General features: G+C 43.6%; 1 protein-coding gene across 1 annotated transcript; it reads left to right on the plus strand.

Annotated features, from left to right (window-relative positions):
- The first annotated feature begins 335 nt into the window (after positions 1 to 335).
- Positions 336 to 9506, plus strand: sf3a3 (splicing factor 3a, subunit 3). Its single transcript, XM_018740964.2, has 17 exons — positions 336 to 551; positions 1261 to 1308; positions 1445 to 1497; positions 1822 to 1927; positions 2348 to 2420; positions 2606 to 2697; positions 2793 to 2875; positions 3309 to 3447; positions 4486 to 4554; positions 4638 to 4705; positions 5198 to 5305; positions 5463 to 5532; positions 6003 to 6167; positions 6911 to 7021; positions 7504 to 7594; positions 8831 to 8886; positions 9251 to 9506. The coding sequence occupies exons 1-17, from the start codon at positions 456 to 458 to the stop codon at positions 9326 to 9328; spliced, it is 1506 nt and encodes a 501-aa protein (XP_018596480.1). The 5' UTR covers positions 336 to 455; the 3' UTR covers positions 9329 to 9506.
- The last annotated feature ends 4994 nt before the right edge of the window (positions 9507 to 14500 follow it).

Below are 14500 nucleotides of genomic sequence, written 5' to 3' on the forward strand. Positions count from 1 at the left end.
TGTTTTTCTTTGTTTTGTGTCACGTCTTTATAGTGGATGTTTGTAGAGAACTCAGACTGAACGTTCTGCAAAGAGAAGCTCCACAGCAGTATAGCTACTTAACCTTTTCTCTCTCCAAAAGTGATACACAAGTTACTGCCTGCACTAGCAGTTAAAGTGGGGAATAACAAATGCAGAATAAAGTATATCTTATGTTTGATGCAATTCAATTCAATCCGGGAAAATGTACAGAGGGGAAGGATTATGAACGAAAGAGTCTGTAGTGTAGCGTAGTGTAGTAGAAGGGGACGAGCTGCGGAACCTTCTTTCTGCGCTTTGTTTCTCTTCCGCACGTATTTTCGGCCGCACCTATTTCCTGTTGCGCGTCTTGGGCGCGTTTTGTGTCTCTGTGTGTCTGCCGGTGAGGCGAGCTGCTCTTGTGTGTTGTTTTCTTTCAGCTGTTTATCTACATTCAAATGGAGACCATTTTAGAGCAGCAACGTCGATACCATGAAGAGAAAGAAAGGCTGATGGACGCCAAAACGAAAGAAATGCTGCACAAAAAAACAACGGTGAGGTAGCTAGCTAATGCAGTTAATGCCAATTTGAGCACTTCCGTTTTGTTCCAAAATTCCTAACTCTCCGTTCGAAGAGCAGCTGCGGTGTCTCTCTTCTCGGCTCAAAGCAGGATATTTCGCACACTGTTTTTATTATTGTGGGTTCGTGACGTTGCAAAAATTGCTGGTTTTTCCACTTTCCCTCAGCTGGGACAGCTGGTAGTGTAGTGGTTAGAGCGACCTCACTTCCGGCCGCAGTACCCTTGAGCAAGGTACTTATCCTCAATTGCTCCAGTAAAATTACCCAGCTGTATAAAAATGGGTAAATAATTGTAACCTTAATATTGTAAGTGTCGCTTTGGAGAAAATCGTCAGCTTGACACGTCAGCGCCTGGGTGGTGTGAGAGAACGTGGGTTCGATCCCCGCTCAGTCAGTCTGTGTGGAGTTTGCATGTTCTCCCATGTCTGCGTGGCTTTCTTCCAGGTGCTCCGGTTTCCTCCCGCAGTACAAAGACATGCTGTTCAGGTTCCCCCTTAGTGTGTGTGAGTGTGTTTCACTGATGCATGGATGAGTAACCCCTTGTAAGTAGTGTATCTAGCAATGTAGTCACTTTGGTGAATAAGGTGTGGGCTAGTAACACCATAGTATCTGTTGTAAGTCACTTTGGAAAAAAGCGTCTGCTACGTGAATAAATGTAAATGTAATTGTGTTTCCTCCCAACAGCTACGAGATCAGATAAATTCGGACCACCGGATACGGGCCATGTTGGATGTAAGTAAATGATGCTTTGTTTGATTTGACCCATCACACACGTGTTCGCAACCGTGAAAAGAGCACAAGTCACACCAGCCTTTAGTCTGCGTGTTGTCACAAAACAGAATTTGAGCTCTGCTCTTCCTCTCTGCAGCGATACATGGAAGTGAGTGCAAATCTGCGAGACTCCTATGAAGACAAAGATGGGTAAGTGTTGACACCATGTGCTATTTCACATTTACATTTACTCATTTGGCTGATGCTGTTCTCCATGATAAGGTACTTAGAGTTATCTACCATTTATACAGCTGGGTAATTTTGCTGGGGCAAGTTAGAGTAAGTACCTTGCTCAAGGGTACTACAGCTGGAGGTGGGATTCGAACCTGTGACCATTGGGTAAAACAGCAGCAGCTCAAACACCTATGCTACCAGCTGTTGATTTGCTGGTTGACTAATTAATTGGACCTTGTGTGCTCTGTCAGAGTAGTTGAATTGTAGACATGACATTTTTCCTTCATTTTTTTCTCCCAGTATGCGCAAGGAGGAGCTGAATGCTATCTCGGGACCAAATGAGTTTGCAGAATTCTACAACAGACTCAAACAAATAAAGGAATTCCACAGAAAACATCCCAATGAGGTGAGCTTACCAAAACTGTGTCAAATGTAAAGTCCTAAAAGTCCCAGTCCGATCTACTTGTGCCATTACCTACTTCGTAGTTATTTTCCTTAAAGCATGAGATCCATTCCTACTTGTCAGTGACAAGCAGTGGCACACGCCTACGTCAGTATGTATGAAAGGAAACTTCCTCCTCTTTTCCCTGTATGGGTTACACGCTTCATCATGCAACTTTACACAATTTAAGTGTGCTCCCTGCCCAGTTTTGCTTGCTTCCCGAGTTTGTAGCTGACCATAAGTGTTACTGTAAGCAACAAGAGGATCACAGCCACCACTTGGGCTGAAGGATCACAAGTACTTTCTCTAGGTTTTCGCACTACAGACGGCAGTGTAGCACAGCATGGCAGTTCATCTGTCTTTGTTTTTTTTCTTCCTTTATAGGTTAGTGTGCCAATGTCTGTGGAGTTTGAGGAGCTGATGAAAGCCAGAGATAACCCAAATGAAGAAGCCCAGAGTAAGTTGTTAACTGACCTAGGTACCTTTCCTACTCATGTCATACATTTGAGTCATCTTGATCTTAAGAGATTGGGTGACATTAGAATTACACTGTGGTATATGTATACATATACACATCATATTATCAAAAGAATACATTAAACAACATCTAATACTAACAGTCTGCTCTACTTGTACTAACAGACCTGGTTGAATTCACTGATGAGGAAGGTTATGGTCGATACCTGGATCTCCACGATTGTTACCTGAAGTACATCAATCTAAAAGGCGCAGAGGTAAATTCTTGGGTGTTTTCATTAGATCTGTATGTTTGTAGCTTTGAACCGATACAGCATAGTTTGCTCAACTTCTGTTTTGCTTTCTCTCATAGAAACTGGAATACATCACTTACCTGTCCACTTTTGACCAGCTTTTTGACATTTCTAAAGACAGAAAAAATGCAGAGTACAAGAAGTAAGTGCAGAGCTGCTTTTCAGTAGTGATTTATGAAACTGATACTGAACATTTTGTAGCAGTCAGTACACTGTTGTGGTCATACCTCATTATTTTAGGTCTTCCCAAAAGGAGGTTTAGGCTCTTTTGCACTTGACTAATCCAAGTTTAAAACAGACACATGTTAACGGGGAGTGTTATGTGGAGACAACTTGGCACTCCTGTTCATCTCAATTTATGCTTTTTGAGTGTACTTCTCACCAGAGTGTCACAGAGTGCTGAACAAGGTTATCGAAACTGTCCAAAATTAGTTATAACACAAAAATAACAATAGACTAAGCCAGCTGGCAACAGTGAAAAGGAGAACAAAAAATTCCTAGTCATAAACAGAGGGAGAAAATATTAAATATTGAGTTTGAGAACCCACAATGGACTTGTATGTGTTTGGTTGTAGGTACCTGGAGATGCTTTTGGAGTACCTCCAGGACTACACGGACAGAGTGAAACCACTGCTCGATCAGAATGAGCTCTACGGCAAAATTTTGGCTGATTTTGAGAAGAAGTGGGACAATGGGACATTTCCTGGATGGCCGGTATGCTTGTAGAAAGCTCTGTGGCTTGACCTATTGTGTGCCACCTGTGTTCTTGTGTTCAAAACTGAGCAGTTCACTTGGAAACTGCACATAGTAATGAGTGTGTTTTTCCTCATAGAAAAAGCTATGCTATGAGGACACATACCACTGATCCCCCACTCCTTTTGTAAACTTCTTACCAGATATTTTTACTAGCCTCAACTTCTTTGTGTGACCTGTATTATATTCTTGTTGTTCTTCTAGTAAGAGATTGATTTTAAGCCAACATTTACGCGTTCTTGGAGGAGGAGAATCAACTTTAATAGTTTTGGGAAGGGAGTTCCGTAGTTTGGCAACATAACAGGGGAAAGCAAGCAGTATCTCTCATCCAATTTTAGGTGTGCATGAAGGACCTGTAAGATGCGGTCAGTCAGGTGAAGTCTACAAAGAACAGACTCATTGGTCAGAGAGGTACAGAGGTGCTATGCCACATAATGCTTTATAGGGAAATGGTATGAAGAATTTGTCTGCTGGAAACCAGTGCAAGCATTCTAAGACAGCTGTGATATTGTCACTTGCATGGAACTTGGTCAGGATTCCAGCTGTACTCTGGACATACCTGAGCTTGTGGGAGGTGCCATTTAAGGCCCTGTTGGGAGAGCATTAGAGCATTGATTCTAGAGAGTGTGAATATGTTAACTAGTTTTTCATCAACAGAAAAAGGCAGGATTGTGTGCAATCTAGTATTGTTTTTCAGAGGTAAAAATAGGGCTTAACAATCCTTTGTGTGTGGATCAAAAATGAGGCGATAGTCAAATGGGTTTTCTGATTTAGACTGAATTGTTAGTACTGTTCCATCTCCGCATGAGGATCCAGCAGTCACTTTGCGCAAATAATGGGAGTTCCCAAGAAGCATGACCTCAAGCTTGTTAAAGTTCAGATGTAGAAAATGTTCAGTCATCCATGGTTGGGTACCAGACATGCAGCTGGAGTATGCTAATTTACCTTCTTGACATATTTCATGACAGTTTCCTCCTTTTTCCTCATTTTACTTGGCAGAAAGAGACGAGTAGCGCTTTAACTCATGCTGGGGCTCACTTGGACCTTTCTGCCTTTTCCTCCTGGGAGGTGAGACCTGGCTTTTTTGGCATCTCCTCTGTGCTGGTCCTAAACTGACCGCTGGTTAACCTGCACAGCTTGTGTTCCTACAGGAGCTGGCATCCCTTGGCTTGGACAGGCTGAAGTCTGCTCTAATGGCTTTGGGACTGAAGTGTGGTGGGTGAGTGCTGCTCCATACGCCTGGCTAAACTGTGGGTGTTAAAGCATGGTTTCAGCTTTGACGCTCTCAGTTAAAACCACAGAGGGGAAAAGATGCATGAAATCAGCATTAAGTGTTTTGACGGTCCTCTTTGCTTCACTTCCATCCACCACATAAAAGCTTTCTGCACTCTTTATTTAATTCTCTTTACATTTTTCTCCTGGAGTAGTTCACATTGTATGTCCTCCTCAAGTTTATATTGAGGTCATTCTTATACACTAGGTATTTTCTGATGAGTTGAAAGTATAATTGTAAAGAATAAGGTTTGAGCAGGTTAGCATAAGGGTTCCAGGACTTAAACTGTGACCGGAAAACTGTGAGTATTGGGTGAACAACTGGACTTGAAACATACGTTTTGTATTTGACTTACCTGTGTCAGTGTCAGCATCATGGTTGCTTTGTGCAGACTGCCTTTCTTTGCTAAATGCCCCTGTGTGTGTGTGTGCCCCACAGGACACTGGAGGAGAGAGCTCAAAGGCTGTTTGGCACTAAAGGAAAGTCACTGGAATCCCTGGATCCTTCCCTCTTTGCGAAGAATCCCAAGTCCAAAGGACCCAAAAAGTTTGTTTGACATTAATGGGCTCTAGTTTGTATTGTCGTTGGAAACCGTTGTTATAGTGCATGTTGTTGCTGCATGTTCTGTGCTGTGGCTTAACCCTCGAGGATACCATGATCTGCACAGCAGTGACTCCATCTTCTCTCTGAATGGATCTTCCAGGGATACAGAGCGAAACAAGGAGATTGCGTTCCTTGAGGCTCAGATCTACGAGTATGTGGAGATACTCGGGGTATGTTGGGTCTTGTTCTTACGGCTCTGTAATAAACTGCCTTATGCCTGTGTTAAAGTGCTCTGTGCCACTGCGTGAGAAGAGCGCTCTATAGAAATAAATTGAATTGAAAAAATAAATTGAACTACCATAGACAAATGAGTCATTTAAATGAGAACTTGAACTTGAGGCTACACACTGAATATATTGAGCAGAATGTTTCAAATCTGCATCGCTTCAGGTAACAGAAATTAGATAATTAACAGAAATGACTGGAAGTTCTATTATTATGTTCATCATTTATAATACTCTTCTTTAATTTGCTAGTAAAGTACCTGTGCTAAGGTTGACTGGCTGGGTACCAAGACATACAAACATACACAGTGGTGTATGGAGGGGTTTCGGCCAGAAAGGCTTTGAATAGAGTTGTGTGTATCACTCTGGGTCACTGGAGTCTTGGGGGAAAATGGTGCAATGGCCCCTCCCTACAGGAGCAGCGTCAGCTGACCCACGAGAATGTGCAGAGGAAGCAGGCACGTACCGGTGAGGAGCGTGAAGAGGAGGAAGAGGAGCAGCTCAGTGAAAGCGAGAGTGAAGATGAGGACAACGAGATCATCTATAACCCCAAGAATCTGCCCTTGGGTTGGGATGGCAAGGTACAGCAGTCATACATGACAAAGCAAAATGTTAATTGTTGCATCATGGGGGGTTTGGGATGAAATTGTACATTTAATATTTTTGAGTATCAGACTATATGCGCACACTTAATCCTGTGTGCAGGCATGTAGCATCCCTGAATCCTGCACAAAAACTTAATTTTCATAAATGGCGGCATTCATTGTTTAATGTTGAAAAATTGCACTTGATTGTATTAGTATTGTTACTTAACCAACTGTTTACCCCATCTCCCTTTTTCTCACTCACTAGCAAAGTTATAAACTGGCTAAAACCCAGTGTGTGAACAGTAGGATGTTTGAGTGCTACTTGGTGTTTCCATTGACAGAGTCTCTCTGTCTTTACCCAAAAGAGGTCATGTAGCTTTTGAGCTGCAAGCGACAATTGGTAGTAGGGTTTATGGACAATGTCTGCCTTTGAATGCTCCCCAAAACAGTCAGGTGCAGAAAATAGAAAATGGAAATAATTGTAAGCTGCCCCTGAGATCATGTGCATACTAAAGAGCTGAGATGAGACAGGAGACTCATGTTCTGGCACAGTCTGAATTACCTTTTTGCCTCAGGAATATTGCAAGAAGAGATTTAGGTAGAGTCAGGTAGGTAGAGATTTCAAAGACAATTCTTGTTCATCAGTGTCTTCTATTCTTGAGATTTCTGGAGATTTCTTCCCTTAATGGGTCTGTACCATTGTCTGTCCTCCTAAGTAAATGTATATGTCATTTTAGCCTATACCCTACTGGCTGTACAAACTGCACGGGCTGAATATAAATTACAACTGTGAAATCTGCGGAAACTACACTTACCGAGGTCCCAAGGCTTTCCAGCGCCACTTTGCAGTAAGTAGAGACCTCAGTAGGTTTTTGGGATCTCTTGTACTTTGTCATGGGTTTCTTATCTAAGTCGACAAAATGGATCTCTCCAGCTCATGTACGGTATAAATGTTCATGCATCGTAACTTCATAAGCATCCCCAGAGAAGCCTTTATACAGCTGCTACTCTGGCATCGTATGTGATTGTGTATCTTATAAGATTTTTTTTTAAAAAAATGGTAGGAGAGTATCAGGATTTGTCTGTCCTGTGTTTTATGCACCTACTTGAACGATGAACATCGGTGCAACAAGTGGAAAGTAACAAACTAGGTTTACTTGAGTCACATGTCTGCAGCTATGGCTCTTTCTCTTAATGTAATGCATAAATTGTACTTTTGCTGAGATGTACATCGCTTTAGACAAAAGCATCTGCTAAATAAATAAATGTAAATGTACATTTGTATTTCTCCAAGTTATTTGGTAATATATTGCCCCGCCTTTTTTTGAAGGAGTGGCGTCATGCCCATGGGATGCGTTGCCTTGGTATTCCCAACACGGCACATTTTGCCAATGTCACCCAGATTGAGGATGCTGTCTCACGTGAGTACATTGTTACTATTGATCTATTGATGCCATGTGTTGGGGTGGGAAATGAAGGATCTTTGTGTTGTACAGGAATGCACACAGGTGTGGACAAAATAAAAGAAACGCTTCATATATTAGTATCAAGGATCTAATATGAAGTAGAAAACCTATTTCCTCCAGAGCAGCTTCAGTCCTTGGCAGTGTTGTCATATATGTCTTGAACTGTGTGTGTGTGGGACATTTCACTATTGTTCAAGCAGAAAAGCCACCAGTCCTTTGGAGATTAAGGAGGTGCAAATATTCACACTCTGAGCTTGAGAACTTCCACTGAAGGTTTGATGATCAGATGTGTGCAGATGCCATGGAAGACATTTTATTTAATTCTCGCATTTATGAAACCATTCTTGAATTTCTAGCAGTGTGTAGGAGGCATTATGATCCTGGAAGATGGGATCATTGTGAGGGAACAGTATTTCCATCTGGTCCTATGATATGGACTCGTATTCCTTGGCGGGTCTCTGACCATGCAGAGCAGTCATCGGACTGCAAGATGACTATACCATCCCAGATCTGCTACCACGTTTAGTAGCTCACAACAGACATGACTACTTGAAGGCGTCCTTTGGCTCTCAAAGTGTTAGCGTGTCCACAAGTAGGAAATTGCTCTGGCGGTCCGGGTTTTTTTGCCCTTACACTGGGCTTTGCGTCTTTGGCCATAGGCCTTGAGTAAAAGCGGTATCTGAACAGAAGCTCTACCATAATTTTGAAATTTGTAAAGCTCGCCACGTAGCTTTTATTACGACTGATTCAATTAAGTGGTAATTTTTGTGGCATTTTGCAGCTATCCTGCGAAGTGTCCACCTGTCCCTTCCGGCCCATGTTCAGCATGTCTGTCGTCATTTTTGAAACTGTTCCCGTCGGCACAGTGAATAAATCTGCAGCTTTTGTCACTGATGTTCTTGCAATTCGGCAACTGATTCTTTGGCTTTGTTTGAACTCTGCTTGAAAAACTCACCCATCTAAGTGCTAATTTTCATTTCTTTTACAGCTGACACATATTGCTAGCTGGCTGTCGAGCCAATATGACTCACCTTTGCAACTGCGTTTGTATTTGTACTTTAGTTACTTCAGCCTTTTTCATGTGGCATTTATTTTGTCCACCACCTGTAGATGCCTAGGTATCTTGAATTTGAGATAACATACCTCTTGTCTTTATTATTTTCAAGCTTATTTTTGTTTTCTATCCTTCAGTGTGGGCAAAGCTGAAATCACAGAAGGCATCTGAGCGGTGGCAACCAGACACAGAGGTGTGTATCTTACATGTACTGTATTCCTGAAAAGTGCTGATTGGATTGTCATGGTTTTTACAGGATGCATTGGTCTCTTGTTCTGTTCGTTTTTTTAACCTTATGTTGAGTAAAGGATTGTATGCTGTCTGTTCAGTTGTCATTCTTTAACAATTATAACTTTTTAATTATCACTCCAATCGTTAGGAAAGACCCAAGTATTCAGAATTCAAAAAGAATAGTAACATCTCACATTACTGCTGAGGATGCTGGGAGACTTGTCCAGCCAGCATGCGGCAGGAGCGGGATATTTTCCTTTGCCGTTTAGCAGGTGTTGTTTTTGGGGGCACACTGTGGCACCCACATTTCTCATTGTGTCTTGTAGGAGGAGTATGAGGACTCCAGTGGAAATGTGGTCAACAAGAAAACCTATGAGGACCTGAAACGCCAGGGCTTGCTTTGAAGGCCTAGCTGGGGGTTAACCTTGCTCTACATGGGCTTCTTGGAAAGTTCTGCAAGCTTTAGTTTGGTCTCCACATTCATAGTTCATGTTTAGGCTGCAGGATGTTGCTTTTATCCTCCATCAGTGTTGGATTTTATATCAGTTAACTTTTCTGTGCTCATCCTTTTTGTTATGAATCATTGACCTCTTCACAATAAAGTGGTTTGTCATTAAAATATTAAATAAAAAGGAATTAAATATTGAGTGTGATTCAGATTTCTTATACAAATGCTGTTTAGTGTTGAGATTTCACTTGCTAGATATCTACTTTGAAAAACTTAATTTGTCTTCGTGTTTACAGCAGCCTGTACATATATCTACATAAAATCATTACAGTTATGCAGGTATCTTGATTTTTTCGGTAGGTTTGCACTCCCAGTGTCTCCGCTCCACAGTGCGGCCCAGTTGGTGGCGCTGGTTCGGTTCGGTTCAGTTCTGTCACTCGGGTGAGAAGAGCGTTCGATAAAAATACATTTTTGAGTTTATATTGAACCTACAACCACAGCGCTAACAAAACCCATCGATCACAGTTGAGGTGATCATGTTTTAAGTCCTTTTCCTTGATGCCTTTATTGACTCCTTTAACACATTATCATCAATTCAAGTGACATGTTTGTCCAAGGCATCATATGCTGATATCGGTAACTTTACAAAGATTTATGCGTTTGTACAGCTGGCTGTTCTCATTTCGCCAGTGCAGAACAAATACGCTGACAAAGGGTACGGCAGCAGGTGCAGGAGCCTTGAGCCAAGAACTTCCAGACTGCAAGGCAACTATTGTAACTCCCCCCCACCCGGCACCTGAGTGATGCCGCTGACAGGAGGCAGGGCCATAGACGAGAAATAAAAATGGCTCTTCTGTGCGGTCCTCGCTGCCTTCCCTCCGCGGCACGTTCAGTAATTGGGAGGGCCTACGGCCGGAACTTTCCGCTAATTAGCCAACTCTTCCCATGATGTCATTAGGCGAGAAAAGTGACACACACAGCGAGGGCTTGGGGTACAACACACGCTCAGGCAGCTGACATCACTCTTCTAGTCTCACCCATCTGCAACTCTGCACATCATCTCTGGTAAGTTGGTCGAGTGTGTTTCTTTGCTAAGTAACGACAAAGACGCCTTGTGTCGCTTTGTATAGGTGTGCAGCTCAAGTGTCTCTTACGCTACCCGAACGTGAGGGTCGTAATCGTCGCAGAAGGGCTTAGTTAAAACTGTCGCGCGTCCGGCCGATGACTGCATCCTCAGGGTACCGCACCGATGTGACGGTGCGCTAGATGTCCGGGTCATTCTAACGGAGTCGGGTTTGTGCCGTCCTTCTAAATGCTTTCTTATACTCGACATTCTGGAGATGTGTCTCTCTGTCTGGTGGCAGGGACCCAAACATCTGCTTTCTCAAGAGAAATCATGATCAATGTGAAGCATGAAAATAACTGAAATAAGAATGAAGACGCGGTGCACGCATTTGTCATACATTTTATTCGACTTTATTTGCACATATCATACAGAAAATTTCCGAGACGGTGAAATCGGTTTGACTTTATTGTGTGGGGAAGGACCCGAGCGTATTTAGCCGCTTGAGGCCGTTCAGGTTTCCACCGGCCAAGGGCCCCACGAGTATCTGCCCTTTATTTCACGGATAACGGGTTAAAAGGGGAACACGGGGGCGGCTGAGAGTGTCGGTCACTTCATCCTGAATGAATGCCTGGGTTCGACTCCTGCTCTTGATCTCGTGCAGCGGACCAGGCGTTTAGTCCTAGTTTGCTCCTCAATGACACAAGTGTACTGCTGTACAAGCTGGTTGCCTAACTCATGGTGACATCAGCTAAATTGGTCCCTATATTGTTGTTCGCACAAGACGCTGAAGACCATATGAAGTGTTCTGCCAAAGAGGAAGAGGTAAAACACGGAAAGTGCGGTTAAGGGTTTGGGACGATGTTCCGGGGTTTCTGCGACTCTACTCCCCTGTGATTAATTAGGCCGGAGGAGCGGAACACGTGTGTTTTCCAGCGCTCGTTGCCACGGAGCTCCTCACAAAGGGACCCCAGGAAAACAAGCGGTGCGGTTCGCAGGGTCTCCGCGGAGTTACCCTGAAAAATACATCTTTAATTGAGCGTGACCTCGCCTGCGTTCACAGGCGCCCAGAGTGTCATAATGCACACCTGTTTTGCCTATATGGTTTATTATTAAAATAATAATCTTGGTTCAGGGCAACTTACAGTGTTAGACGATGAATTTTACAATGTTGCACACAGCTGTAGGGAATTCCTACTCTATCAGTTATTCACACTGGTTGCGGGTTTTCCTCTTGCAAACCGCTTTTACAGTCAAGGTCACGCCTTCATTTCTCACATTTTTAATACATCTCTGTGGAGTTACACTCAGCAGAGTGGAAGCTATTTAATAGCCTTTGCGAAATCTACGGTACTCGTAATATAACGGTATCGTGATATTATATTATTACTGTTATTGTTGCAGGTCTGATAGAGAAACATGCATTTCAACGGGAAAAAGGTGACGTCAAGGGACTGTTCACGAGGTATGATTCTTCAGAACTCTGAAATCCAACAGGAAAAGTTCCTTTTGACTTTGTTTCATTGTTTTGTTACCCATTGCAATGTTTGATTTTGTGCTCGATCATTTTAAAATGCCATTTGTTACGTGGAAACGCCCACACAACAAATGCGCTTTCCTTTTTCTGCGCAGCCGTCCTGCTGATATTCGTTCTTCATCTGAGAGCTGCAGCAGGTCAGGACACTAATTCAGCTTCAGCTCCGACTCCTTCTTCAGTGACATCTTCTGTCTTCAGCGATTCCATTACAAATACAACAAACCTCAGCAGTACTTTTTACTCCAGCGCTACTTCAGTCCCGACAGTTCTTGCAAGTTCTGGAATCACAATAACAGGTATCACGGTCCAGACAGAACCCGATCATCCTAAAATGGCAAAGTCTCAATAGCGAAAGTGCACGTTGTTGAGTAGAACCTGAAGCACCGTCGATCATAACCCCTTTTTCCCTGCACTGCAATGACAGGCAACTTCAGCAAGGACTACAACAGCATGTACAACTCCACTAGCAAGGTAAGCACATTGCCACTGTCCTCCTTGGAGGTACTGGCACGTGCGACGTGTACTCCACGTGCTTATCCTCGTCTTTATCGCCCTTCAAAATAGATATCCTGCCGGTCATACATCTGCAATTCATCTTGGTGTTATGATATGTTCATGAGCTTCACCCCCAGCCCATGTCCAGCTGACACCTCGTTCTGTGAGGTAAGGGCCTGGCAGCACGAAACACCCGGATCTTGTGGACCAAAAGTTCAGACTTTGGAGGTGCTCCCCTGAAAAAGCACATTACCTGACATGTCAGTAACTATCGTGCAGCGAAAGGTGGGTGTGCTCTTTGAATTAAGGGGTGCAAAGTAAAGTAAATAAATACAAAGCAGTGATCTGAGTGTGTAGGCTGTTCGAAGAGTGCTTCCTCTGCTTCGTTTCCACTCCAGCTAGAGTCAAAGAACGAAGGGATTTCTGAGCGATCGGTTTCTCAAATGGGATCGGATCTCCATCTAAGTCAAAACATATTCAGACGGCCTTGTCAAACAAACTGCTCAGGAAAATTGCGTATCGTCGTGCCTTTATTGAACATGCTGCTTAACTGGGAGAAGTATGCAGTCCCTTAGATTTCAGTGGAACGGGTGGAACCTCCTTCAGCCGCAATGATCCCAAGCGGCATTTAACAATTAGACATCACGGCAGCACCAATGCCTTCAGTCAGAATACGCTGACGAAAAGTAGGAAGCTTTACGTCCAGAAGTCAATGTAGTGTCACCAAAGGTTTACCCCCAATGCTGGTGTGTTAGCTAACAGGGCTCTGGAGTAAACTTTCCAAAACCAGGCAATCCTTGGTTTTGTTCTCAGTATTTGTGCAAGGAGCTATGATATCAAATAACATGGATTGGCTGCCATGGGTCTATTGTCATGCGCCATAATACCCCCCCCCCTGACTGTTGTTGTCGTGTTCCTTTTGATTTCCGCAGCTCAAAAAACTTGACGATGTGAGCTATTCCATTAACTGCAGCATTTCATGCAATTCCACCTCTGATCGCTGTGTGAACCGAACTCAGACTGGCTGCACTATTGAATGTTGCAACACAACCAACTGCCTCAACTCCACCATCTCCTCGATGGTCAAGACCACCACTGGTATTCCAAAGCTACAGCTCTTGTATTCCCATTGCTTGGTTTCATTCCCCTTATTACAGCCTATTATCTCAGCTAAATGTCTCACATTTTCTTATCTTAAATCAAGTCCACCTCCAGAAGGAGAGGTAAAACCTCAAAATAATCAGCGCTCAACATGCAGCCTCTTTTCCTCTATAATTCCAGCGGTTTCAACTACCAAAGCGTCAACCACAGCTGCAACGGTAACTGCCACTGCTACAAGTACTCCGAAAAACGTAAGAGCATTTTTGACTCCATGTGTGCTTCCGTGTGCTTCAAACTGCTAACTGTGACAATAGCATGAGCCTTGCTCCTGCTCAAAATCCACATCCGGACACTGACGCCAGCTTCATCTGCACGATCTGCCAGTGTTATTCATACTTGTCCAGTGCTTTCCTGTGATGTCTGACTCTTTAGCAAATAATTACCAAAGGGTGGGCAGTGTGCATGCTGAAGAGGCTCATCATTCCATATATGTCAGTGTGTTGGACTCTCCTGGTACAGGGGAAGAAATGCAACAAACTGAAGTGCTCTGGAGAAAAATGCTACCAGACTGAACCAAAAACACTGATGGACTGTCTCATTGGCCAAGACTTCTGCCAGGTAGGCTGCGATTCACCACAACGGGGCACAGCGGTCTACTATTGGCGTGGCGTAGAACGCACCAGACAGGGGTCTAAAGCCTGTTCGCTGCTTTTTGTTTCACTCCCTTCGGCTGTCACACTCGTGCCAGCTGCGGTGAGGAGAGGCACACGTGTTTTTTCGCTGTGTGGAGTATGGACCCCATCTCACGATGTAGCGCATGGGGGAGAGAACTACTTTCCCGAGTGACTCAGCTGATTGTACGTGATACACCAAGAAACCCCAGCCATGTCAACTACCCAAGAAAACACAATCTGTTCAGTGCTCTCTGGGCC

The sequence above is a fragment of the Scleropages formosus genome, chromosome 19, assembly GCF_900964775.1.
Source record: "Scleropages formosus chromosome 19, fSclFor1.1, whole genome shotgun sequence".
NCBI lineage: Eukaryota > Metazoa > Chordata > Actinopteri > Osteoglossiformes > Osteoglossidae > Scleropages > Scleropages formosus.